This window comes from Tribolium castaneum, chromosome 7 (assembly GCF_031307605.1).
Source record: "Tribolium castaneum strain GA2 chromosome 7, icTriCast1.1, whole genome shotgun sequence".
In the NCBI taxonomy this organism is placed as follows: Eukaryota; Metazoa; Arthropoda; class Insecta; order Coleoptera; family Tenebrionidae; genus Tribolium; species Tribolium castaneum.
Genome location: NC_087400.1, coordinates 300,831 through 323,262, shown reverse-complemented (window position 1 = coordinate 323,262; position 22,432 = coordinate 300,831). Strand labels below are relative to the sequence as shown.

General features: G+C 40.3%; 7 protein-coding genes across 15 annotated transcripts; 4 read left to right on the top strand and 3 right to left on the bottom strand.

The window, feature by feature from the left end:
* Position 1: 1 nt before the first annotated feature.
* CstF64 (Cleavage stimulation factor 64 kD subunit) lies at positions 2–1,891 on the top strand. 2 transcript variants are annotated; one of them, XM_015984208.2, is made up of 8 exons: positions 2–256; positions 307–385; positions 431–854; positions 904–1,087; positions 1,144–1,273; positions 1,322–1,351; positions 1,407–1,495; positions 1,545–1,891. In XM_015984208.2, exons 1-8 carry the CDS (start codon positions 205–207, stop codon positions 1,793–1,795), a joined length of 1,239 nt encoding a protein of 412 aa, XP_015839694.1. In that variant the 5' UTR covers positions 2–204; the 3' UTR covers positions 1,796–1,891. The 2 variants fall into 2 exon arrangements, with proteins under 2 accessions (XP_015839694.1, XP_008200305.1); XM_008202083.3 differs by lacking the exon at positions 1,322–1,351.
* On the bottom strand, positions 1,808–4,641 carry LOC659428 (WD and tetratricopeptide repeats protein 1). 2 transcript variants are annotated; one of them, XM_064357852.1, is made up of 11 exons: positions 4,490–4,641; positions 4,231–4,433; positions 4,074–4,185; positions 3,834–4,027; positions 3,607–3,787; positions 3,393–3,556; positions 3,263–3,341; positions 3,107–3,216; positions 2,693–3,051; positions 2,447–2,643; positions 1,808–2,235 (listed from the first exon to the last, which is right to left on the bottom strand). In XM_064357852.1, exons 2-11 carry the CDS (start codon positions 4,431–4,433, stop codon positions 2,059–2,061), a joined length of 1,776 nt encoding a protein of 591 aa, XP_064213922.1. In that variant the 5' UTR covers positions 4,490–4,641; the 3' UTR covers positions 1,808–2,058. The 2 variants fall into 2 exon arrangements, with proteins under 2 accessions (XP_064213922.1, XP_970829.1); XM_965736.4 differs by having other exon boundaries at positions 3,263–3,556.
* An 86-nt stretch (positions 4,642–4,727) lies between these two features.
* LOC656819 (uncharacterized protein) lies at positions 4,728–8,695 on the bottom strand. Its single transcript, XM_961520.5, has 4 exons — positions 7,977–8,695; positions 7,647–7,931; positions 5,131–5,407; positions 4,728–5,082 (listed from the first exon to the last, which is right to left on the bottom strand). The coding sequence occupies exons 1-4, from the start codon at positions 8,234–8,236 to the stop codon at positions 4,891–4,893; spliced, it is 1,014 nt and encodes a 337-aa protein (XP_966613.1). The 5' UTR covers positions 8,237–8,695; the 3' UTR covers positions 4,728–4,890.
* On the top strand, positions 5,348–8,407 carry CycJ (Cyclin J). Its single transcript, XM_008202084.3, has 5 exons — positions 5,348–5,486; positions 5,537–5,644; positions 6,749–6,920; positions 6,980–7,418; positions 7,565–8,407. Exons 1-5 carry the CDS (start codon positions 5,448–5,450, stop codon positions 7,599–7,601), a joined length of 795 nt encoding a protein of 264 aa, XP_008200306.1. The 5' UTR covers positions 5,348–5,447; the 3' UTR covers positions 7,602–8,407.
* A 144-nt stretch (positions 8,696–8,839) lies between the features above and the next one.
* On the top strand, positions 8,840–11,974 carry LOC659492 (uncharacterized protein). 5 transcript variants are annotated; one of them, XM_015984210.2, is made up of 2 exons: positions 8,840–9,015; positions 10,673–11,974. In XM_015984210.2, the coding sequence occupies exon 2, from the start codon at positions 10,694–10,696 to the stop codon at positions 11,819–11,821; it is 1,128 nt and encodes a 375-aa protein (XP_015839696.1). In that variant the 5' UTR covers positions 8,840–9,015; positions 10,673–10,693; the 3' UTR covers positions 11,822–11,974. The 5 variants fall into 5 exon arrangements, with proteins under 5 accessions (XP_015839696.1, XP_064213923.1, XP_008200310.1 ...); XM_064357853.1 differs by having other exon boundaries at positions 8,841–9,015; positions 10,694–11,974; XM_008202088.3 differs by lacking the exon at positions 8,840–9,015 and adding an exon at positions 10,188–10,531 and having other exon boundaries at positions 10,694–11,974.
* A 193-nt stretch (positions 11,975–12,167) lies between these two features.
* LOC656993 (pyruvate kinase) lies at positions 12,168–18,520 on the top strand. 3 transcript variants are annotated; one of them, XM_008202089.3, is made up of 7 exons: positions 12,168–12,328; positions 14,183–14,315; positions 14,364–14,587; positions 16,894–17,718; positions 17,776–17,998; positions 18,050–18,206; positions 18,353–18,520. In XM_008202089.3, the coding sequence occupies exons 1-7, from the start codon at positions 12,308–12,310 to the stop codon at positions 18,360–18,362; spliced, it is 1,593 nt and encodes a 530-aa protein (XP_008200311.1). In that variant the 5' UTR covers positions 12,168–12,307; the 3' UTR covers positions 18,363–18,520. The 3 variants fall into 3 exon arrangements, with proteins under 3 accessions (XP_008200311.1, XP_015839693.1, XP_966698.2); XM_015984207.2 differs by lacking the exon at positions 12,168–12,328 and adding an exon at positions 13,633–13,737; XM_961605.4 differs by lacking the exon at positions 12,168–12,328 and adding an exon at positions 13,895–14,125.
* LOC659551 (uncharacterized protein) lies at positions 18,511–22,191 on the bottom strand. The gene is made up of 9 exons (XM_965849.5): positions 21,968–22,191; positions 21,688–21,914; positions 21,429–21,633; positions 21,162–21,382; positions 19,791–20,061; positions 19,441–19,741; positions 19,059–19,261; positions 18,873–19,014; positions 18,511–18,817 (listed from the first exon to the last, which is right to left on the bottom strand). Exons 1-9 carry the CDS (start codon positions 21,995–21,997, stop codon positions 18,555–18,557), a joined length of 1,863 nt encoding a protein of 620 aa, XP_970942.2. The 5' UTR covers positions 21,998–22,191; the 3' UTR covers positions 18,511–18,554.
* Positions 22,192–22,432: the final 241 nt, after the last annotated feature.

The following is a 22,432-nucleotide window of genomic DNA, read 5'->3' as shown; positions in this document are numbered from 1 at the left end:
ACAAACAGGCCTAGTCAGGCGTTACGATTCACTTTAGGGTTGTAACCACAATAGATAAACCAACATTTTTGTTATTGTTGGCTTTAAAATGCATAATTTTGTACTTTTTTAAAAGGTAGAGGGTTGGTAACGCTGACCGTTTGTTGAAATTGGTGTCCCAGGTGTCTTGATTACTTCGTTCCAAGTTGGAATTAAACAATCACCATGGATAATTTAGAAGCAAATATCATGGACAAGTCAATGCGTTCGGTCTTTGGTACAAATTATTTAAATTTTAAGTGATAATTATAACCCCATTGCTTCCAGTGGGCAACATCCCCTACGAAGCCACCGAAGAGAAGCTCAAAGACATTTTCGGCGAAGTAGGCCAGGTCCTGTCATTCAAGTACGTTGCCCTGCCCCCTGAAGCCCCCTAACGCCTGAATTTTAGGTTGGTTTTCGACCGCGAGACAGGCAAGCCCAAAGGCTACGGCTTCTGCGAGTACCGCGACCAGGAGACGGCGCTCAGCGCCATGCGCAACCTCAACGGGTACGAGATCGGGGGGCGCAACCTCCGGGTCGACAACGCCTGTACCGAGAAATCGCGCATGGAGATGCAAAACTTGCTGAACCAGCCCCCGGTCGAGAACCCCTACGGCGAGCCGATTCAGGCCGAGAAGGCCCCCGAGGCCATCAGCAAAGCCGTGGCCTCGTTGCCCCCCGAGCAGATGTTCGAGTTGATGAAGCAGATGAAGCTCTGCATTCAGAACAACCCCACTGAGGCCAGGCAGATGCTGCTGCAGAACCCCCAGTTGGCGTACGCTCTGCTGCAGGCGCAGGTGGTTATGAGGATTATTGACCCGCATACGGCGGCTGTGAGTTGGGGGTTTGGGGGCGTATTTATATTTTATTGGGGGGTTTTAGACAATGTTGCATCCGCAAAATCCCGTTCCTTCGTCTTTGACGCCCAAGGAAAAGACTAATCCAGGCCCCATTCCGATTAACAGTAATTATGTCTCGAATCCCACGCCTGTGCAGCCCCCAAGACAGGACTTTCAGCCGGTGCCAGCCCCCGCGATTCATAATAATTCCAATCCGGTCTTCACAGGTGATTTTTTTTATCACAATTGATTATAAATAATAATAATGTTTGCGTTATTGCAGGTCAAGACGTTGATCTAAGATCACTGGACCCCCGAGGGGCTGATCCTCGCCTCAGCCGCCTGGGCGACCAGGACATGCGCACTTTGCCCGGACAACTCCCCAACCCCCTTCCGCCGCCACTTGTCGAAAAGTAAGTAAAATAATTCAACCTTGAGCCCTTTTACTCAAATTTAAACAGTTTCACTAAGCAGGATCAGAAATTGGAAAGGTAAATAACCATTTACAATTGATTAGAAATACAATTTACTGATACTTTTTCTTAGCTTTAATAGGGACCCACGTGGAGGTCCGGCCAACTTCCCATCTGATCCGAGACAACAACAGCGAGCTGACCCAAGACAGAAAAATATGCGTATGTGTGAAGTACGTAATTGAATTGGTTGTTGAAAGTCTGATTTTAGCCCCTCAGCAAAACGCGATGCCTCCGCAGCCGGTCAGAGCCCCGCAGGGGCCCCCCAGTACCCCCCAAGTTCGCCAAGCTGCCAATGTTGCTTCAAGTATAGGTACAGCTGGGGCCTCAGACCAGGAAAAGGCGGCCCTGATTATGCAAGTCCTGCAATTGTCAGATGAGCAGATTGCAATGCTGCCACCTGAACAGCGTAATAGTATTCTAGTTTTGAAGGAACAAATCGCCAAAAGTGCACACCGTTGATTAATTAAGTCATTTCCCCAAATCAGTTTAATTTTTACAGTTTACATGATAATTAAAAAATCTTTAAAATTATTAACATAAACACTATTTACAGTATTGTGTATATATCATTTAAAAATCAACAACAAAAACGCACCCTCTAGAAAGTACAAAATAAATGAGCGATTCCTTCGGTTGTTTACGATTAAATTGTAAACAAGAGGTGGATTTATTCGTTTGCAACTTTCAGTTACAAATCTGGTTGTAATGGTTTTGTTAAAAAATTAGCTAGTTCGGCACGTTGGTACTTCTTGAATGGACGATCCGTCTAAAGCGCTTCCTTCGATCTGGTAACCCATGCTCGCCAACATTGATTCGAATGGGTCCATTGACATGCGATGCTGATTTGTTTCGACTACAGTGGAGATGCATTTGACGATTCGGTTGTTCACTTTGCCGTCCTAAATAAACGACAACGGAAACTCCAACATTAATAAAATTAATAGAAAAAAGTTACTATATTTCGGAGAAAAATTTCCGATCAAGTGACTAAGTTATCCGTTTTCGAAAAATCATACTAGCCTTTTTTTTGGAACCTTTATCGAATTAAAAAAAAGCCGTAATGTAGAGTGGCCAACTTAATTTCAAAGTGAGACCAGCAATTGTGCTTACCTCAGGCCGAGGCGACCATATTTTAACGGCCGTATCAATCCCGCTGGACGCTATAACACAGGCACTAGGGTGTGGTTGAATGCAATTAACTATCGAGTTATCTCCAAAGAGAGCCCTAACCACATTCATACTCTTCTTATCCCAGATAAAAATGATCCCTTCGTCCGATCCTGCACAAATATAATTATCACAATCACCTGAAAGCCGCCGTGAAAAAACCAACACTCTACAACCACCACAAACAACCTAAAAAATTCGCCTCCTTGATATCAGTCGTGGTATTACAATGCCCTATGTAAATCTTCTCAAAATCGAACGAATCCAAACGTAACTTTTTCTCATCATCTTCCACCTTCTTCACTCCCGTCTCCTCAAACTTGACGCTGTTTTTGAGCGCTTGCAACTCCTCAACGAGGAATTTCACCTGCGAGGAGGTTTCACATTCGGGGTAAAGTTTTGTAAAGTGTTTCAACCAAGCGTTGGCTTCGTCTTCCCACTTCATGGCAATTAGGCATTTGATTAATCCAATGTAAGCCTGTTTATGGTCCGGCCAATGCTGAATCACGTGTAAATAATCACGTGCTGCCGCATACAAATCGCCCATCCTAACAAGAAAAAAAAAATTAACAAGCCTTTTTTTTTGGCTATTTGTCTCAATACCACTTGCGTTGGTACGCCTGTAGCGCCCGCCTCATGTAAAAGCAGGCACAGTCCGTGTTTTTCTCAAACAAGTCGGCGCTGACCCCGTTAAGTTCAGCCAACAGTACGTTCTAAAAAAAATTGCATTTTCCTAGTAGTGACTGGGGGGATAATTACCGGTTGGCAACAATTCCGGTAGGGTTGATGGGGCCGTTTAGGTAAGTTTTGGGGGATTTTGAGTTCGTTAATGTGTCGGCTATTATTTACATCAAATAAATAAATCTGTTCACCCCCGATATTTACCAACATTTCTGAACCGGCGGAATTGAACGCGATATAAGTGACTGATAGTTTGATGCTCATAATGCCGGCATTTTCGCGTGCCAGGTGCCCGGGGGCGTAGTATTGCACACAGTCGCTGTTTTGGGGCTGCGGGGACGTCCTCTTCGACGGATTAAACGACAAATTCGCCTGAAAACCCAAAAAATGCAAGTTTTTCCCCAACATTTTACCTATTTTACCATTGATACTTTGATCATCCTCCTGTCATACAAGCGCACGAAGCAGTCGTTGGCGCCTATTGCGATATAGTGCGATTTTGTGGGATTCACAGCAATGCATTTGATTTCCGATTTGAAGCTTAGGTCGACTAAGACCTTGCTTTGCGTGGGACACTCGTGGGGTTCCCGCAAGTCGTATTGCCTGCAAGTGAGTTAAGGTGTTTGGTTGGGCAAAACAGTTGCCTTACACAACTAGGCCATCTTCGCCCGCTGACCAGAACAGAGTAGGCTGGTCGGGGGCCGTGGCCAGGCGTTTGACCCGGCCGATGTGGCACGCGCAGTCCAGCAAGGGGGCGCTCTTGTCGAGGGCCCCCGACACGCTCTGGACCACCACTCGGCAATCCCCGGCCGCCGTCGCGATGACATTTTCGTCGGCTAAAAACTGCAAAAACGCTCAGATTCGGTGCCAAAATGATCGGGTTGTTTACTTTAACGGAAAAGATATTGCCAATGTGTGGGGTCGGGATCACGTTTATTTGCTTGTGTCTGAAGGGGTCCCAGAGGATGACGTTGGTGTCGTCGGAGCCGGACGCCAGGTGCCTGCGAGTGAACGGTCAGTTGCTGCAAGGGGCTAAAGGCACTTACAGTCCGTTGGGGCTCCATTCCAGGCAGTTGACGCAGCCCTGGTGCCCCTCAAGCTCCGCCTCGAGTCCTAACCTCTGGATGAAATTGGCGCTGAATTGGGTGCGCTGTTTGAGGACTTTTGCTGCGGTGCTGTTCAGTTCCCGGCATTGCATCAACTTTAACACGTTACGGTTGCTTTTCCATCCTTTTATTTTGTTTTCCATCTGATTGAAGAGTCGCTATCAGGATCAATGTTTGCTGCAAGGTCAACAGGACTCACCTTTGCTTTAGCAAATCGGGCATCATAAATACAAATTTTTCGAAAATTTCATCATAAAATTACGGCTTTACGTGACGATTGAGGCCTTAATTGCTTTTTTGAAAGATGTCAAAAGATACACTCATTTGTTTTTGTTTATGGAGGTCATGGACAGCGTGAAGCACAACCGCACAAAACGAAAATCCCCAGATTTTACAAAATTCAAGTCGCGAAAAAGTTCAAACAAAAAAGACAACCGTTTATTTTGTAGATTTTATTTGATTTGTCGTATAAATAATAATTTATTACAATAACATGCACAAACAATAATAAAATACAAAACTATAATAAACAGTTAATCCGCAACAATAATTTACTCGTTCCTTAACCACAATACTGCCCGGTTAGTACTCGTAGCACCTTCAACAAATAACATGGATCGGAATGGTGGAGTTCTTGGAGGCCACCTTGGCCAGGAGCCTCTCCCCCAGCTCCTTGGAGGCCTCATGCCAGACACACTTGCCAATGATGGGGACCTCCTCCAAAGGGGGCCTAAACGCCACTAGCAGCGTCAAACAAGCCCCGTCTTTACGGTCGCGCGGGTCATACTCCACCTACAACCCCCTTTCAACCTCCACACTCTAAAAATTCAATAAACCCACCGAAAGCAACCCATGTGGCCTGTGGGGCCCCACGTCAGCCCCGAACAAATCCACCATAAAGCGCTTCAAAGTCGAATGCAGATTTTTCGACGGGTGGATTTCACAAGTGGGTAAATGCCACGAAGTCTTCTCGCTTATTAAAACGTGGACGCGATTCGTGGCTTTTTTCTTTATTACGACGACTAGTCGCAGGAGGAGTCTGGAATGGGGGCGAAGACACGGAAGTTGGTCTTTGTGCCAGGTTTGGTCGCGGGCTTTTCTTGCCTCTTTGAACGCCCTGATAAGAGCGATAAAAAACAGTGCCAAAAAATTGCAAGATGACGACGACGCTAGTCGCTGAAGATTCAGTATTTCATGTAAAGTGATAGTGTTTGAGGGTGGGTTTAGGTGAAAAGTTTGCTTTTAGTTACGGAAAGACGTCTACGATAGCTATAGGGAATACAGGGAGGATTTTAAACGCGTTGTTAAGGAAAGGGAGCAAAATAGAACCAGCTTTTTCCACAAGTCACCTCAAGTAAGTCAGACAGATTATTGTGCTCTCATTTAAAAAAATTACAATTAAGTGCTATTAAGTCCAGTATGTTTAAACTACCACAAAGTTTAAAATTACGCTTTCGTAAAAATCATTGTGGTGGAAATTGGGTACAAAGGACTGTAACTTTATTTGCTTATTAATAAAATTATGTGGTAATAATTCTACTTAGCGAAGAACTATAAGTTAGGAGACGAAACGATATACAGAATCGCACCCAAAAGATGTAGTACGGCAGTGTAAAAATGAGGGCGCCTCGAGCGTTAACCGTCTCGGTGCCAAATCGTTTTAAATTAATTTAAATTCAACCAATTCACTAATAACTTGGAAAAAAATGCAGAAATGTTGAGCTTTGCATTCTCAACAGAGTGAGAAAAACTGTAGACTAAAATTTTCATAAGAAATATGAGAAAAAAATTATTTAAGATTTAAAATTTGCGCTTCGACCCGTATTTTTCAAAACGCTGCGAATACGGTTAAAGATACAAGAAAAATGTTCAGAAGAAAGTTGTAGAGAATTAAATTTCCTTTAAAAATGTCAGCGGGACCATATCTTTATCTTCAATAGTTTAGGCCCTAAAAACGTTCAAAGATGCTCAAGCGACGGATTTCCACCATTTTGTCGGTGGTCAAGTATGGGAAAGTAAATTTATACCTAAACCGTTGGAGATAGAAATATGGTGTCGCGGACTTTTTTGTAGAAAATTTAATTCTCTACAACGTCGTACCTTACACTTTTTTGTATCTTCAACCGTATTCACAGCGTTTTAATAAATAGGCGACGGTGCCCAAAAAATTATGACTTAGAATTATTACGTTCTTTTTGCTATATTAATTAATAATATTAGTATTGATCAAAATATTAAGATTTCAGATGTCATTATAAAACTTCGTTTTCCAGCAAAAAATATAATTAATTAATTAATTTTAATTATAAAAAATATTGTATAAAAATTCTGAAAAAACTCACAGATATGGAGAAAAACAATTTATAATTTTATTATTATATTATATTAATTAATAATGCTTTTTGTTACCAAGTATTTGTATTATTAATACGAAAAATAATTTTTGTTTTTGTTTTAGTTCACTTATAGACCGTTTCTCGTGCGCTACATTACCAAAATCTGTAGTGAAAAATTGCTGAGTAAAAGCTGTCTACATGTGGCCGTCTATATTTTAGACCTGTTTATGGACCAACACCACATAATCCCCGAAAAACTACTTCTGGTGGCAAACGTGTGCCTTCTAACGGCCTGTAAGACGTAACTTATTGCACCCCAAAAAAAAAAAAAAAAAACCCTAAAATTATTTCAGCAAAACTGGAAGAAAATTCACAAAAAATTCCCCGAATCAGCGAACTAAATTTATTAGTTGGCAACAAATACTCAATCGCTGATTACATCAAGTTGGAGTATTACTTAAACATTCATATGTTTCAACATGACGTAAAGTTTCAGAGTGCTGTGCATTACGTATTTTACTTCATGCAGGAATTTCTAACTAGTGGCGATTTAAAAGAAGGCAATACTGTGCGAACTTTATTTTATAATTTCCGGGAAGCTGTTTCCGCACATTTGAACACAATCATCGAAAATGTGCACTATATGCAGTTCTACCAACCGTCGAAATTAGCAGCTGCTGTGGTCTCAGCAGGCCGTTCTGACATCGGGCTAACACCATGGACCGAACAATTGGCGGATTTGACCGAATACAGAATACACGATTTGGAGGAAATCGTACAAAATTTGCTAGGGTATGTGTGAGAATTTATTTAAATCAAAATATTGGGGAAAATACACAATTTTTTCTACGATCCGAATAGTTAAAAAACCTAGATTTTCTTTCAAAATGTCAAATTTATTTAAAGGCCTACTTGACTGTACGAAATCTATTTTTCAGGAAGCAAGAACTGAGTTGTCCCCACTGTGCATTCTAGTGTATGCTGTGTACTACCAACCCCAAATAAAAAAATGGCAAATACCTGGCTCTGTTAATCAAATCCATGATATCGGTGGCCCTTAGCGTTAATTCCCCCAAATTAGCGACCCATTTGGCTTGCAGTGACTCCTTGTCTGCCTCAGCCGGTGTCTTTAGCTTGCCCCCGGTGGCCACCCCCGTGAGCACGTACCGTATCCAGGAGCCCCTTGCACACTCCACCATTATCAGAGTGGTGCATTGCACATGCAGCCCCGTCTCCTCCAGCACCTCTCTCTGGCCCGCCTCGCTGATGGTCTCCCCCTTTTCGATGCGGCCCGCCGGCAAGTACCTAAAAAGCCGTCAAGACACCAGCAAGGGGGCTGCCAGAGCGTACCATTTGCCCGCGCACGACTCCTTGGCCTCCTGCATCATCAGCACCTCGTTGTGGTCGTTGATGAGCACCACGGCCACCACGTAAGTGACCGTCTCGCCAATCACCGGCTTGAAATTGGGGCTCACTGTGGGCTGCACCCCCTGGCTCTCGCAAGCCGCGTTCTGCTCCTCGAGCGAGAAGTCGCAGATTTCCGACTCTTCGCCCTCGAGGGCCAAGCCGCCGAGGACGCGCTCCACGCTCAGTTCCACAGAGTCGGGCATTTTGAGGTTAAGTGCGAGCGCATTAATTGGCCCGCGAACACAAGGGGGCACTTGGACGAGATGAACTAATTGCTGAATTTGAATGGAATGCTTGAAATGACATGACTAATAAACACTACGTTCTCATATTGCACTGTGACGTTCGTGACATTTCTGGGTTGTACAGGAAAATGGGCGGCGTTGCCAACTCAACAAAAATAATGACGGGGTTTTCCATTACACGGCGGTGATTATTTTTTAAGTTAAAACCTTGATTATTACCATAAATTATTGGAATTTTGCGCAAACAAACGTCTTGTGCCACATAATTTGAGAAAAGTGTCAAATATCCCAAAATGACATTTTGCATTTTTTTAATTTTGCATACAGGGTGTCTCAAAATTGGCGAATTCCAAGTTCTGAGCACTGTAGAGTAGTCTAAACACAGAAACAAAATAAAGATTCGGGGCTTCCCCACAGAGAAATGCCCCCTAAAAGCGTCAGTTTTTATTCTTATTTATGGTAAAGGATTGTGGAGAAAAAAATGTAAAAAAATTCTCAAAAATAGCTTCATTTTTTTGCGAAAAGGGCGAATTTTGTTGTTTTTATTTCAAACAAATAATAAAACTACGAATTATTCCGTCTATGTCATAAAAAATCTGGAAATTTTCTGGTTTTCTTTCTTTGAGGCAAAGATTTCGGAGAGCGTTTGGCAACGTGCCGTGAAGAAACCGCTCGTTTCTTGTAGTTTTACGCGTTTATGGTTCTGCAGAAGGCGTAACGGAACCGTTTTGCTGCAGGTGAGCACATTCCTCACTCTAAAACTTGTTTCCTTACCTGAGGCGCGCCCCTGAATACAAATAGTTTCGTAAACTGCTAAGATATATCAACGCCGGGGGCTAAAAGTCTTAAATAATGTGCGTATTTTCTGTAGTGAAACTTTATGTGAATAAAGGAGTTTTTTTGTTTTCTTTACTTATTCATTCAATAATCTCAAGGCAGGAAATTATGTAACCTAAAGGCTCTTAGAGCATTTGAAGCAAAAAGGAAGAGGATGTAATAAACAGTTTATTACATAAGGTTTATTTATACATATCTAGATTTTTTATGTTTGATGCTACAATGGTCAATAAAATTTGTCTTAATTTGCTTTTATTTATTTTTTATTGCCTTGTCCTCAGAGAGACACATTCGTTGAAATAAAATAGCAAAAACATTTCAAGTATGAGAATTTATTTAAATTTATAGAGTGGGTCAAGGCCACTGAATATTCATTGAAAAAGTAACAGGGAATATTACAGTACTGTATAATGTGATTAAGAATAACTATTAGCTGTTTCAAAGCTATAGAAAAGTCATTAAAAAAATTAAAACTATAATTTTAGAGGAACTGAATTTAGGAAAAATTTTTTTTCTCTTTTCAAAGATTAGTTCTTTTTTAGTAAATAAATATACCGGGTCGTCAAGTTGGTGACAAATGCCAAAATCTAATCGTTGCCAATATATTTTTTGACGCGATCTTTTATGGCCACCCGGTGTATTTAAATTCTAGAGTATCCATATTGTTTTAATTACTAACAAAACACTTTATTCACTATCACTGTCAAATTCCTCATAGCCACTTTGATGATTTTTATTAGGGTTTAAATTTAACACAGTTTCTTCAAGGAGCGCTGTTTCTTTTTTCTTCAAAACTGTATTTTGGGGTGGATTTTCATCTGCTTTATCCAACTTTTTAGCTATAGCACTCAAATTCATCCATTCAACATCGGTTTTCATTATTTCCTTATTAAGTGCAGTACTGTATTTAGTTAATTTGCGTTTCATCTCTAATAGCTCTGCAAATTCTTTTCTCGTTTGCTCGTGCAAACTCATTTTTGCCAAAGTGAGGTTATACAGTAACAGAGTGAAGTAGTTTCTTCACTAAAAAGATCAGCTTAAAGCGGCTGTTTGTAACAAAATCTTGCGATACTTACATTGTAGAATTAAGTTTTACCCAATGTGTATAACCAATGCTACCACTTAAAAATAAAATTCAGGTTCGCCAACTTAACCCTAATCACCACCCTTGAATAGCTCTATTTTCTATGAAAATTGGGCCCATAATTGGAAAAACTAAACCGTTAGGCTAGAAATGGTGAAACGGTGGTATGCAACCAACAATACACTTCCGCAACCTTTATCCCACCTGTTGCTTCAGCGACTCCTCTCCCACCTGTCCTAAAAATGTTGCTTTGTGGAGTACATTGCACACAAAGTCGTCTTTTGTAAACAAACATCCCATCAGAACCCATCAATTTTCGTCCCATCGGCAAGGTACGTCCCAATCATTTACCTACACCCAGGAAGCACCACCCAAAACCTGTCCATCCCACCTTATTTGGGAAATACCAGATCGTCAAAGTGGGTTTCCCCTCGCTAAAGGTATTTTAATTGGGTTTATTTGGTGTGTTACAGTGTCATTGTTAATTTTGTTAGATGTTGCGCCCCCTTTTCGTGCTCGCCTTCGCCGCCCTTGCCACCGCCAACGTGAACCAATGCCGCTCGAAGCTGCTCAAGGGCTGCAACTGCGGGAAAATCTACTTCGAATCTCAGACTTTCTTCGCAGTTAATTGCACGAATCAGGCGTTCCGCAACACCGACATGCTCCAGGAGCTCCCGGAGGAGACTCAGATGCTGATCTTCACCGGGAACCACGTCCCGGTGCTGGAAATGAACGTCTTTGGGGAGGAGCTGGACTTGAGCGAGTTGAAAGTTGTGGATATGAGCAATAACGGGATTCGCGAGATCAAGGGCAAGGCCTTCCACCACGTCCCGAGTGTGGAACGTCTGATCCTCAACCACAACAACATCTCGATTGCGAACGAAGACGACGGCAATTTCCACCACCCGCGCGTTTTTTCCAACTTTTACAACTTGAAAGAGCTGCATTTGACGAACGCTTTCGCCGACAACACCGACGCCGCTTTGGCCAACGACTTGCACGATATCTTCGTCAACAGTAATCTGACCAAGCTGTACAAACTGCATTTAGAACAAAACGAGATCAAATTCTTCAAGGACGAGAACGTTTTCTGTGATTTACCCGACTTGCATGACATTTATTTGGGCGATAACAGTATTCCCAGACTCAACTTCAACTTGCGCTGCTTGAACAAGCTGCGCTACTTGGATTTGGAGAATAATAACATTAGCAAGTTCAGTGAGGCCGATTTGAGCCATTTTGAGAGCTTGGCCACGCCCGGCCGCCATTTCACGCTGGAGATCCGGGGAAACCCCTTCAGGTGTGACCAAGCCATCAGGAACTTGTACAATTGGCTGCTCACCACCAGGGTGGAAGTGCGCAATAAAGACCACCTGGAGTGCCACCAGGCCAAATATGGCAACAAGTACATACTCAACTTGAAAAATTTGGCGGCAGCTAAACACGCCAAAATTTCCCAAGGCATTACTGTCTTACTCATTGTTTTAACCATTGTTTTGCTAACCCTACTAGCCACCTACGCCTATTTGAAGAAAGACAAGGTCAAGGGCAGGTTTGGGCCCGTGGTGGAGGCCCTGACGAGGAAAGTGCATTACACAACGATAGATTCACAAGACGTCTGATCTCTAACTGTGTTCCTAACCCATTGTTGTGATTTTTTGTGTGTAAAAAATGTAAATAACAAATGTCCATTTTTAAAATTCTCGTAATTAATTTAGTAGCGCGACTCGAATGTATTTTATACATTTTTCTATTAATAAATAAGTTTTACTATAGTTTGTGTTTTATTGGCATAACGTGGTCACGTGTCACACGTGTGACCTATTGATAAAATTCTTCCTTCATTCTTGTATCACTATCACGATAATTAAAAAATGAATCACACTGTAACAAATGACAGTCGCCCAATCAAATCCCACTCCCGGGTCTGAATCCGCCAATCGCCGGCGAGAAGCGAGGCTTTCGACCAATCAAAACATTACCACGTCTTCACGGTGACCTTCCATGACCTCTACCTGTCATTTGCAGATCGGTCGAATAAGTAGGCCGTGCAAATTCCAATTTTGACCAATTTTACCGCATCTCAACATTCAACAAGTGTTCAAGTGATGGCAAGCCCCCCGAAAAAGGTACGTAACCCCATTTGGGGCAAAATTTTCACTCAAATATCGAAATTGTCAATTCAAACATCGGGGACGCGTACGGATTTGGAAAAATTGAAAAATTTACGCCTTATCAACAGAAAATTCATTGGTAGAATCGGTCAAATTTAGAAACAGACGAGAATTGCGCTAGAACAGTTCATTACCAGAAACGTGTTTGTCTAGCAAAAAACGGGCAAAATCAAAAACGTCAACGGCAGAAGTGATCAAAACCGGAAAAGTGGTGGAGGGGATAAAACCTCATAATTCGAGGTCTGATCAAGAGAGGGCACTGTCATAGTGGATCAGGGCTTCCTAGATATTCCGATTTTAGTTGGTCATATAGTTGAAATTTTTATATATTTTTGATTTAAAATATTTGAAAGTAGTTGGCCATGGAAAAATTATTTCACATAAAAGGTGTGCATAATCTAGAAATTTTGTGAACGGTTATTAAAGTAAAAAATGTGAAATTATAAAAATAAGCTATGTAAAAGTTATTTTCAATTGAACAAATATACGAGCGAAGCAGATTTAATTACATAAAAAATGTGCAAAAAATTTAAAACGATGTGTCACTACCATTTGATGCCACTTTTTTATGATTTAGTGCAATGGAGGTGACGTTGATAATGTTGTGTATTTTTTTACCGCAGATGGAATTTGATTTTGGTGTTTGGATTGACATTTTTTTGGAAAATAAAATTTTATTGATACGCAATCATACAATTAATAAGATTTTTCTTCTTCCGACATTTCATGTTTAAAATTGGAAAATAGAATGACAACGTAAGCTTGCCATTTTAAATATAAAAACAAATAATTTTCATTAATTGCAAAAATTTGATCTAATAAAAATTTATTATGCTGTTTTTGAATTAATTAGGGTTTAAAAAATCATTAAATTATAAATACCTGTTGCGTAATACAATTTTCATAGTTTTAATTAAAAAACCAAAATTTTTTCATGGCCTACTATAAAGAAAAAGCGAAATGTTTTGTTTTTTCTTAAATATTTAAAATTATGTCTTAGACAAATAGGCATATCAAATCAGAAAAAAATAAGCTTTTCGAAAATGTCATAGGTAACTATTTAAATTTTTAAAAAAATACAACTTTATGTTATTACAGTTAAACGAACGGTTAAAAAAAATCTCTGATTTGTTTTGGTCAATGTGTGTTTTTGATATGAGATGCTCGTTTTTAATAAATCACGGTTCTGTCAATGGCCTGTTTTCTCGACTTGACTCGGTCAAGAGATGGCGTTGGAGCGGCAGACTTGACCGCGTCACGTGACCTGTCACTTGACAAGTTAGTGTCAATTTAAAATCGCTGAGATGTTGAAAGAGCAATTTTTGGATTGTTGTCAGCCGGGGTTCACCGCAGCGCAGGCCAAGGTAAATTCGGGGCTTTCCCCTATTACATAACCCAAAATTTTTGCATTTTTGTTCTATTAGCCACCCGTAACATGTTCTAATTCGGTCTAGCGCCCAGTTCTATTAATAAAAGCGTAATTTCTCGCACTTACGTGGTAAAAATCGGTTGTAAGGCTTCGTTTGCTTATCGTCGGGCACCTGAGCGTCGTCGAAATCTGCGTTTTTTGCCGAAAAGTCTATAAATAAAGCGTTTGGTTAAATGCTAGTGCCAGCTTTGCTCCTTGGTGGTGGGAGAAGCGTTTGCAAGGGCAAATCAAGTGCGTTCGTGGTATTGATTGAAAGCTGTGCGTTAAGATTTCCTTGCCGGAAAATGGTTTTCACGACAATTTACGACAATGACGAGCGCGAGGTGGATTCGAATCGTCGGTTTTTCCCCGAAATAATTCTCGCCTTGGTGTGCTTTCAGATGGCCTCTTCCAGCGTTCCGCCCCTGCAGATGGAGGCGGCCGACGCCAGCACCCACCTGGACCACATGTGCGCTCTGGACATCCAATCGAAGGCGCCCTTTGTGCGCCTTTCTGGCATTATTTGCACCATTGGTAAAATATGGGCGAGGAGAAATGTCAAAATTTGAAAAATTTTTGCAGGGCCGGCCTCGCGCGACCCCGCAATGTTGGAGAAAATGATGGAGACTGGCATGAATATCGCACGCTTGAATTTCTCGCACGGCTCGCACGAGTACCACGCCGAGACTATTAAAAATATAAGGACGGCTGTGGCGAATTATAGCAAAAAAATTGGAATGTCGTATCCTTTGGCCATTGCGCTCGACACCAAAGGGCCCGAGATCAGGACCGGGCTGCTCGAAGGGGTGAGCTATTTCCAGCGCTGATTTGATCATTTTTTTAATGAGATGAGTGAAATTTAATACTTTTGCGTGATAACTAAAGATAATTGTGGCACTATATCTCGAATTAGAAAGAAAGAGATTAACTGTTCTATTGTGAAACGCGCTTTTATGATTATGACTTTACTTTTTAGAGTTTTGACTAATTTATTTGGCAGGTTGCTGATAATGAACAGTAAATACGGGAAAAATTTCAGTTATAAGATACGGCGACGTATTATTATCTGTACGATTAAAAGTCGAATTATTTGCGGTCCTTTTGTGCGGATTACGAAGGTCTATAACTTAGGAGACGAAACGAGATATAAAATCGCACCCAAAGATGTAGTACGACAGTGGAAAAATGAGGGCGCTTCGAGCGTTACACTGTCTCGGCGTCAAATCGTTTCAAATTAATTTAAATTCAACCAGTTTACTAATAACTTGGAAAAAAATGCAGAAATGTTGAGCTTTGCATTCTCAACAGACTGAGAAAAACTGACGACTAAAATTTTCATGAGAAACATGAGAAAAAAATTATTTAAAATTAAAAATTTGCGCTTCGACCTGTATTTTTTAAAACGCTGCGAATACGGTTAAAGATACAAAAAAAATGTTCAGAAGAAAGTTGTAGAGAATTAAATTTCCTTTAAAAAAGTCCGCGAGACCGTATCTTTATCTTCAACGGTTTAGGCCCTAAAGACACTCAAGCCACAGATTTCCTTAAATTTTTCGGTGGTTAAGTATTGGAAGTGGATTTATACCCAAACCGTTGAAGATAAAAATATGGTGTCGCGGACTTTTTTGTAGCAAATTTAATTCTCTACAACGTCGTGCTTTACACTTTTTTGTATCTTCAACCGTATTCGCAGCGTTTTAATAAATAGGCGACGGTGCCCAAAAAATTATCACTTAGAATTATTCCGTTCTTTTTGCAAACGCAGCGAATACGGTTGAAGATACAAAAAAGTGAAAGAGACAAGGTTGTAGAGAATTAAATTTTCTACAAAAAAATCCGCGACACGATGTGTCTATCTTGAACGGTTTAGGAATAAATAAATTTTCCAATACTTGACCACCGGCAAAATGAAGCAAATCCATCGCTTGGGCGTCTTTGAATGACTTTGGGGCCTAAATGGTTGAAGATAGGGATATGGTCTCGCGGACTTTTTTAAAGGAAATTTAATTCTCTACAACTTTCCTCTGAACATTTTTCTTGTATCTGTAACCGTATTCGCAGCGTTTTGAAAAATATGGGGCAAAGTACAAATTGGTAAAACTTTGAAATTTTTTTAAATATAGTTTAAGGTGTAATTTTTGCACTATTTTTATCTCCGATTATTGAGAATTTGATGCTCTATCTGCCTGTATTTTTTTTATTCGCCTTGTGCTAACCGTTATTTAATTACAACAGTTTTTATAAATTTATTGCTCTGAAAACTTTAGGGTAATGGAAACGGAACTATCGAGGACGGGAACGTTGTATTTTAGTTTTAGTTATATGTATCCGTAGTTCGGATAAATGAGGTTCAACTGTAATTACATCATAACTAATAATCATACAGAAATCTGCTTTTACGTACTTGTTTTTTTTCCTTGTGCATGCCAATTTATAGAAAAAAATTCTACAATTTCTTCTAGTAAATATTAATTAATTAAAACCACAGATTAAGATTTAGTCACTGTTTTTTTATTGTTTATTATTAGAATTCAATATTTATTTTATTAAATGAAAGAAAATAAATATCATTGCAAAATCACTTATAACAATGCAATCAGTAAATGTTGTGACAACAAAATATGAAAATTCCATGACGACATATTAACACATTGTACTGATATCTAACAATATAATAAAAAATTGTTAGACACTCTTATTGTAAAAATGCGTTTTTTAATTCGGAAACTTTCCATCAGATTAAAAATTGATAAGTTTAATTTACGAACATTTTTCAGACTGATTTATAAATAGATTTTCCTTAAAACTATATTTAAGTGAATTTGAATGTAAATAACAATACATAGGTACTCTTAGATTGTGTTTTTTTTTCTCAAGTAAATCATCTTATGTGCGTACATCTTTCGTATTAAGTTATTTACACCAGCAAACATGGTGTTTGAGGTGACCATGAATATTCTATTCTGATTTGAATCCAAACTATAATTTTGAATCTCTCAAAAATAGTGCTATTTGCATTAATTAGTTTCGCAAACATTAAACAATCTTGTCAATTAACAAAACCAACTTGTTTTTTTTTTAAAATAATCGCATGTCCTTGACATTTTTTCAGGGCGGTTCAGCGGAAGTCGAACTGAAACGCGGCGAAAAAATCACCCTCACCACCAACAAAGCGTACGCTGAAAAAGGCACCGCCAGCATCGTCTACGTCGACTACGAAAACATCCAAAAAGTGCTGAAGGTCGGCAATCGCGTCTACGTCGACGACGGCCTCATGTCGCTCGTTTGCACCGAAATCAAAGGCGCCGACTTGATCTGCACCATCGAAAACGGCGGAATGCTGGGCAGTCGCAAAGGCGTCAACCTGCCCGGCGTCCCCGTCGACCTCCCCGCCGTTTCGGAAAAAGACAAATCCGATCTGAAATTCGGCGTGGAACAAGGCGTCGACATGATTTTCGCCTCGTTTATCCGAAACGGAAGTGCACTTAGCGAGATTCGCAATATCCTCGGCCCCGAAGGCAAAAACATCCTCATCATCTCCAAAATCGAAAACCAGCAAGGGATGCAACACCTGGATGAGATAATCAAGGCTAGTGACGGCATCATGGTGGCGAGAGGTGACTTAGGCATTGAAATACCGACGGAGAAAGTCTTCCTTGCGCAAAAGGCCATGATTGCCAAGTGCAACAAAGTGGGAAAACCTGTCATTTGCGCCACCCAGATGCTGGAAAGCATGGTGAAAAAGCCACGGCCCACTCGGGCCGAAAGCTCCGACGTTGCCAATGCCATCCTGGATGGGGCTGATTGTGTGATGCTGTCGGGGGAGACGGCCAAGGGGGATTACCCCTTGGAGTGTGTGCACACAATGGCGAATATTTGTAAAGAGGCAGAGGCGGCGATTTGGCAGAAACAGTTGTTTCAAGATCTTACAAGCAAGGTTTGGGGGTGGAATTTTTTTGTAACCTGGGGGACTTGAAAATGTTTGTGTCTCTAGGCTGTGCCTCCAATGGATGCTGCTCATACTGTGGCCATTGCAGCAGCTGAGGCTTCGTCCAAGTGTTTGGCGGCTGCGATTGTTGTGGTGACAACATCAGGACGCTCTGCACATCTCATCTCCAAGTATAGACCGAGGTGTCCCATTATTGCAGTTACAAGGAATGCGCAAACTGCAAGACAGGCACACTTGTATAGGGCGATTTTGCCGCTCCATTACGAAGGTACTGTCTTCAGTTCAGTTTTTTTTTCTTTGTTTTTAACTTTTTTTTTAGCCGAGAGGAAGGACGACTGGCTGAAGGACGTCGAGGCTCGTGTTAACACGTCCATCGAGTTCGGCAAAGCTCGAGGTTTCATAAAACAAGGTGACCCGGTGATTATCGTCACAGGGTGGAAGCAAGGATCCGGATTCACCAACACGATGCGCATTGTGTACGTATAAAAGACCACATCTTGCTTGTGTGTTTGTCCAAATATCAAGGCCAAAGCCATACCGGTATTAATTGTAGTATTTGTTTGCTTTTATGTTTTCTTTTTTGTTTTATTTATACCACGCAATTTTTTTTCTTTCTTTACAGGAACGTCTAATTGTTCAATTGTCATTTTTATTTATTTTCTTTGTCGTCGTCAACGACACGTAAGAAGTAGTTGATATTTCACTAGCGAATTTTTAAAAAATTCTGTTAACTTATGTATGTAGGTAAAGTATTTTTGTGATGATGAATAAATAACAGAAAAAATTTAAACCGTTTTTTATTTCTAAAATATGCAGTAAAAATCTCACAATTCCTTATTTTTACGATTTTTCACATCAACCACGAAACTTTTAATATCGTCTTTCGTACTTTTGCCGGTAAAGTCGGCCACGAACTTACCGTTTAAAAACAACTTAAAAGTGGGAAATGTGCCAATGTCGTACTTATCAGTGACTACAGGATTCGAACTACAGTCAACTGAAGCTAATTGAGCAATAAATCCGTCCTGTTTCAACTCATTGGCGGCTTTCTGGTACTCTGGTTTTATTTCTTTGCACTGTTTGCACCCTATTTGACATTCCCAGGTCACTGACCCCGCTACCAACCCAAAAACAATACTCACATGGTGCATAAAACATGACAAGCACAGCCGACTTGCTTGAGATTTCTTCCTCAAAGTTGGCATCAGTCAATTGTGGAACAATTGTTTTTTGACTTGAGCCATTGCCTTCTGGATCTGACATAAACGCAATGAAATCATCGGCCTAAAAGACAATTTAACGAACCAATTAACTAGAAAAAAACGTACCGTCCGGCCTGAGTTGTACGCTTTAACAACTTTATTCAAATAACTGAAATACTTAATGGTGGGATAACCGCTAACTTCATGAGCCGAACAAACGCCCTGATACGTCGTACAGTCCACTGCTGCAAACTCAACCTTGGGATCGTCCTTGAAAAATTCCGCTGCTTTGGTGAATTCGGGTTTAGCTTTCTTGCAGTGGCCACACCCTAGGGATTTTTACCACTAACTTGGCCTGACTATGGGGACCAGAACTTAGGAGACGAAACGAGTAAAAATTTAAATTGTTTTTTTCATCTTTGGAACAACTGCGCCCACTGGCGACGGAACGTTCTATGTGTGCGTCGTTTCGCATCCTAACCTTTAGATATCCCTAGACCTGACTTACAAGGTGCGTAGAAAATAACAAGTGCGTGTCGTTTCTTTTTAAGAAAACTTTTAAAATTCTCTTCGTTCAAATGCACAACACTGGACTCCTCCTCCGACCATGGTTTTTCCGGTGGTGGAGGCGGCGGTGGTTCTTTTGGATTTTTCATAAACTCGACAATTTTTGTCGCTTCTCGCAAATTAATATCAAATTTGTGTTCCCCGTACGTGAAATATTTCATCGTGGGGTAGCCTTTGACCGAGAAACGGTCAGCAATACTCACTTCTTTCGTTGCATCAACCGCGGCCATCATACCTGGAATCTGATAGGAATTTTTAGTGTGTGGGGTTGGCCACAGTTTGTGTTTTTACCCCGTCTGATTTGAGCTTAGCGGCGGCTTTTTCGTATTCGGGCTTGATTTTCTTACAATGGCCACACCAAGGGGCGTAAAACATTACAAGCAAAGACGCTTCCTCTTTAACAACGGGGTCAAAGTTGGTCGTGGTTAAGTGGACGACTTCGCTGTCGACTTCAGACCATTCTTGTTCCTTGACTTTCACCGGCTTTGAGGGGTTTTTCATAAAATTGACGATGGCTTGGCGCTTATTGTCGCCTTCGTATTGGAATTTCATCGCACCGTTTCTGGGGAAATTGGGCTCAGAATGGTGGTGGACGTATTAGTTTTTACAAAGCAAACGAACAAAAGCGGACTTTTTTGCATACCTAAAGCGTGACTCGTAAACAATTGAGCTAAAAAGCACTCTGGACGCCTGAAATTAACCCGATTCTTTTCGAACGATGCTAATTAACTAATTAAACCACTTTTTTGTGTAAATAATGTTAATGTTCCACTGATAGCAATACATTGGTTGAAGTTTTATCACAAATTAGCACAAGAACTTCTTGAGAAAATTCGCAAAGTTATTTTAGTCTTATACGATTGGTACCCCAAGATGATTGACTAATGCAAAAATTGCAGTTTTTACAGTAAATTTTACACAAATATGTAAATATTTAAACCGCGGGTTGTGTCCGAATTTTTTCAAATGCCCCTTTACTTTGATTCAACCAAAAATTGTCAAAAAACTCAATTTTGTATTAAACAATTGGTGCACCTGACGCGACAGTGACGTTACCAAAAGTGAAAATGGCGGTTTTTTCCCGACTAAAACATTGAAATTATTCAAAAACACTGAATCAAACTACGGAAAAGTAAGTAAAAAAGCTTTTAAACACGATTTCGGTCATTTTGTATAAATTTGGTGAGCCAAACCCACAAAAATAAAAAGTTGTACCAAACTTTAGAACCTGTTGATGCCTTCGCATTTATTAATTTTTTCGCCTACTTTTTGATTAAGTAGAGGTTACAAGCTATAAGTGTGTGTTTTCAATTAATTATTTATTCCAATTCAGAACAAAAATTGCCTGAAAAGGCATCAAATGTCATTTTAATTTTATACGATTGGTAGACCTAACGCGTCAGTGACATTATTAAAAGTGCAAATGGCGGTTCTTCCCCGACAAAACAGTGAATTTGCGCCAAAACGCTGAATTAAACTGCGAAGCAAAGTGTAAGTGACGTTCTTTAGCGCCAGAGAATCACAAAAAGTAAAAAGCTCACTACTGACCAAGCTTTACTTGAGTAAAATACCTGGCAAACGTCTCAATCCTCTGAACAACGACAAAACAAAAAAAAACATGGACACTTGACTAACATTTGCCTGAAAATAATTCCAACTTACTTGTAATACAAAAGTGTGGGGAATCCCGTAATATTGTACAAGGTCCTAATGACGGCGTTTTCAGGCTTATTTACATCAATGGCGGCCAGAACCGAGTGTCCTTTCAGTTCTTTAGCCGCTGCCACATATTCCGGCTTCAAAGTTTTGCAAAAACCACACCAGGGGGCGTAAAACATGACCATCAAAGGCCTGCTTTCCTGTCTGATAAATTTAGCCAAAGTCTGGAACACCAACACTGGATCGGTGATTTGTGATAATGCTACCAACCTCAGCGTCCGGAACGTGCACAATATCACTAGCAGAGGCGTCTTCCTCCCAAGGTAAGTCCCCAGTGGGGTCCCTCATGAAATTAACCATTGAACTAACGGTAAATTTTCTGTCATAGTCGCGGTTAAATTCCCCATTTTTGTAATGTTTGAAAATGAAAGGATCAGGGGTGACCTTCAACTTTTTACAAACTTTTTTTGCCTCCCTGAATAGAATACATTGTTTTTTTTATCACATTCAAAAAAATGAAAAATTGTACCCTGAACAGTCCATTACAACCATGGTGCCTTGCCCCTTGATAACATCAGCCGCTTCCCTAAAGACCTTGATCACTTGGGACGCCTGCTTGATCGAATTCGTGTAACAAACTAAAACGTTCGTTTTTGTCCTGATTAATTTTTTAAACTCCTTGATATCGTAAATGTTATCAACGACAGCATTTTTTGTGTCCTTGGTTAAATAGATGTTAATTTCGAAGGCCAGAAGCTGGAATATTGATCAAATTATTAATTCATTTAGGTTTTTTTTTGCATACTTACAAGAAAAAATATCGTGTTGAAATGTTTCATCGTGTTTTGGACAAATTTACGTGGATTTTTTTAAATTAATGACTTAAAACATGTTTATTTAAGTCATTTAAGTACTTTTGGACGTGGAATGCGTCGGCCCACGTTAAACTTAGACGAAATTACGGTTTTTAAAGCCGGGACTCTGTATGGAAAAAAATTGACAAGTTGTTGACTTTTGACAGATTAACGAAAGCAGAAATCTGTAATACCGGTTCTGGCTTTTAATTTATTTCGACAAATATTTCTTGCGAGGAAAAAAGGAAATAAGGATGAGGTAAACAATGATTATTGGAAAATGAACAGTCGAAGGGCTTAATCTCTTGCAAAATAAAAAAAATTGAAGGATATAAAGAGGGTGAAAAAAAATAAAGTTTGCGAAATCGGGAAATCTTAAAGAATCTTTAAAAATTCACTAAGGTCCCAAGGGGTGTTTGT

Bases quoted from the DNA above. Each gene is read 5' to 3' on its own strand.
- LOC656993 (XM_961605.4), top strand. From the start codon at position 13,976: ATGCTAGTGCCAGCTTTGCTCCTTGGTGGTGGGAGAAGCGTTTGCAAG. The intron at 14,588-16,893 runs GTGAGCTATTTC...ACATTTTTTCAG, and splicing joins GGACCGGGCTGCTCGAAGGG to GGCGGTTCAGCGGAAGTCGA. The intron at 17,999-18,049 runs GTACTGTCTTCA...CTTTTTTTTTAG, and splicing joins TTTGCCGCTCCATTACGAAG to CCGAGAGGAAGGACGACTGG.
- CstF64 (XM_015984208.2), top strand. From the start codon at position 205: ATGGATAATTTAGAAGCAAATATCATGGACAAGTCAATGCGTTCGGTC. The intron at 386-430 runs GTACGTTGCCCT...CCTGAATTTTAG, and splicing joins GGCCAGGTCCTGTCATTCAA to GTTGGTTTTCGACCGCGAGA. The intron at 1,352-1,406 runs GTAAATAACCAT...ACTTTTTCTTAG, and splicing joins CAGGATCAGAAATTGGAAAG to CTTTAATAGGGACCCACGTG.
- CycJ (XM_008202084.3), top strand. From the start codon at position 5,448: ATGACGACGACGCTAGTCGCTGAAGATTCAGTATTTCAT. The intron at 5,487-5,536 runs GTAAAGTGATAG...GTTTGCTTTTAG, and splicing joins CTGAAGATTCAGTATTTCAT to TTACGGAAAGACGTCTACGA. The intron at 5,645-6,748 runs GTAAGTCAGACA...TTTTTGTTTTAG, and splicing joins TTTTCCACAAGTCACCTCAA to TTCACTTATAGACCGTTTCT.
- LOC656819 (XM_961520.5), bottom strand. From the start codon at position 8,236: ATGCCCGACTCTGTGGAACTGAGCGTGGAGCGCGTCCTCGGCGGCTTG. The intron at 7,932-7,976 runs GTACGCTCTGGC...ACGGCTTTTTAG, and splicing joins GAGTCGTGCGCGGGCAAATG to GTACTTGCCGGCGGGCCGCA. The intron at 5,408-7,646 runs GTATTTGCCATT...CGCTCTTATCAG, and splicing joins GATTTGATTAACAGAGCCAG to GGCGTTCAAAGAGGCAAGAA.
- LOC659492 (XM_015984210.2), top strand. From the start codon at position 10,694: ATGTTGCGCCCCCTTTTCGTGCTCGCCTTCGCCGCCCTTGCCACCGCC.
- LOC659428 (XM_965736.4), bottom strand. From the start codon at position 4,433: ATGGAAAACAAAATAAAAGGATGGAAAAGCAACCGTAACGTGTTAAAG. The intron at 3,217-3,262 runs GTAATTATCCCC...AATTTTTTTTAG, and splicing joins ACCGGAATTGTTGCCAACCG to AACGTACTGTTGGCTGAACT. The intron at 2,644-2,692 runs GTTGTTTGTGGT...GGCGGCTTTCAG, and splicing joins CAAGGAGGCGAATTTTTTAG to GTGATTGTGATAATTATATT.
- LOC659551 (XM_965849.5), bottom strand. From the start codon at position 21,997: ATGAAACATTTCAACACGATATTTTTTCTT. The intron at 21,915-21,967 runs GTAAGTATGCAA...TCAATATTCCAG, and splicing joins TCAACACGATATTTTTTCTT to CTTCTGGCCTTCGAAATTAA. The intron at 21,634-21,687 runs GTACAATTTTTC...TATTCTATTCAG, and splicing joins GTTGTAATGGACTGTTCAGG to GGAGGCAAAAAAAGTTTGTA.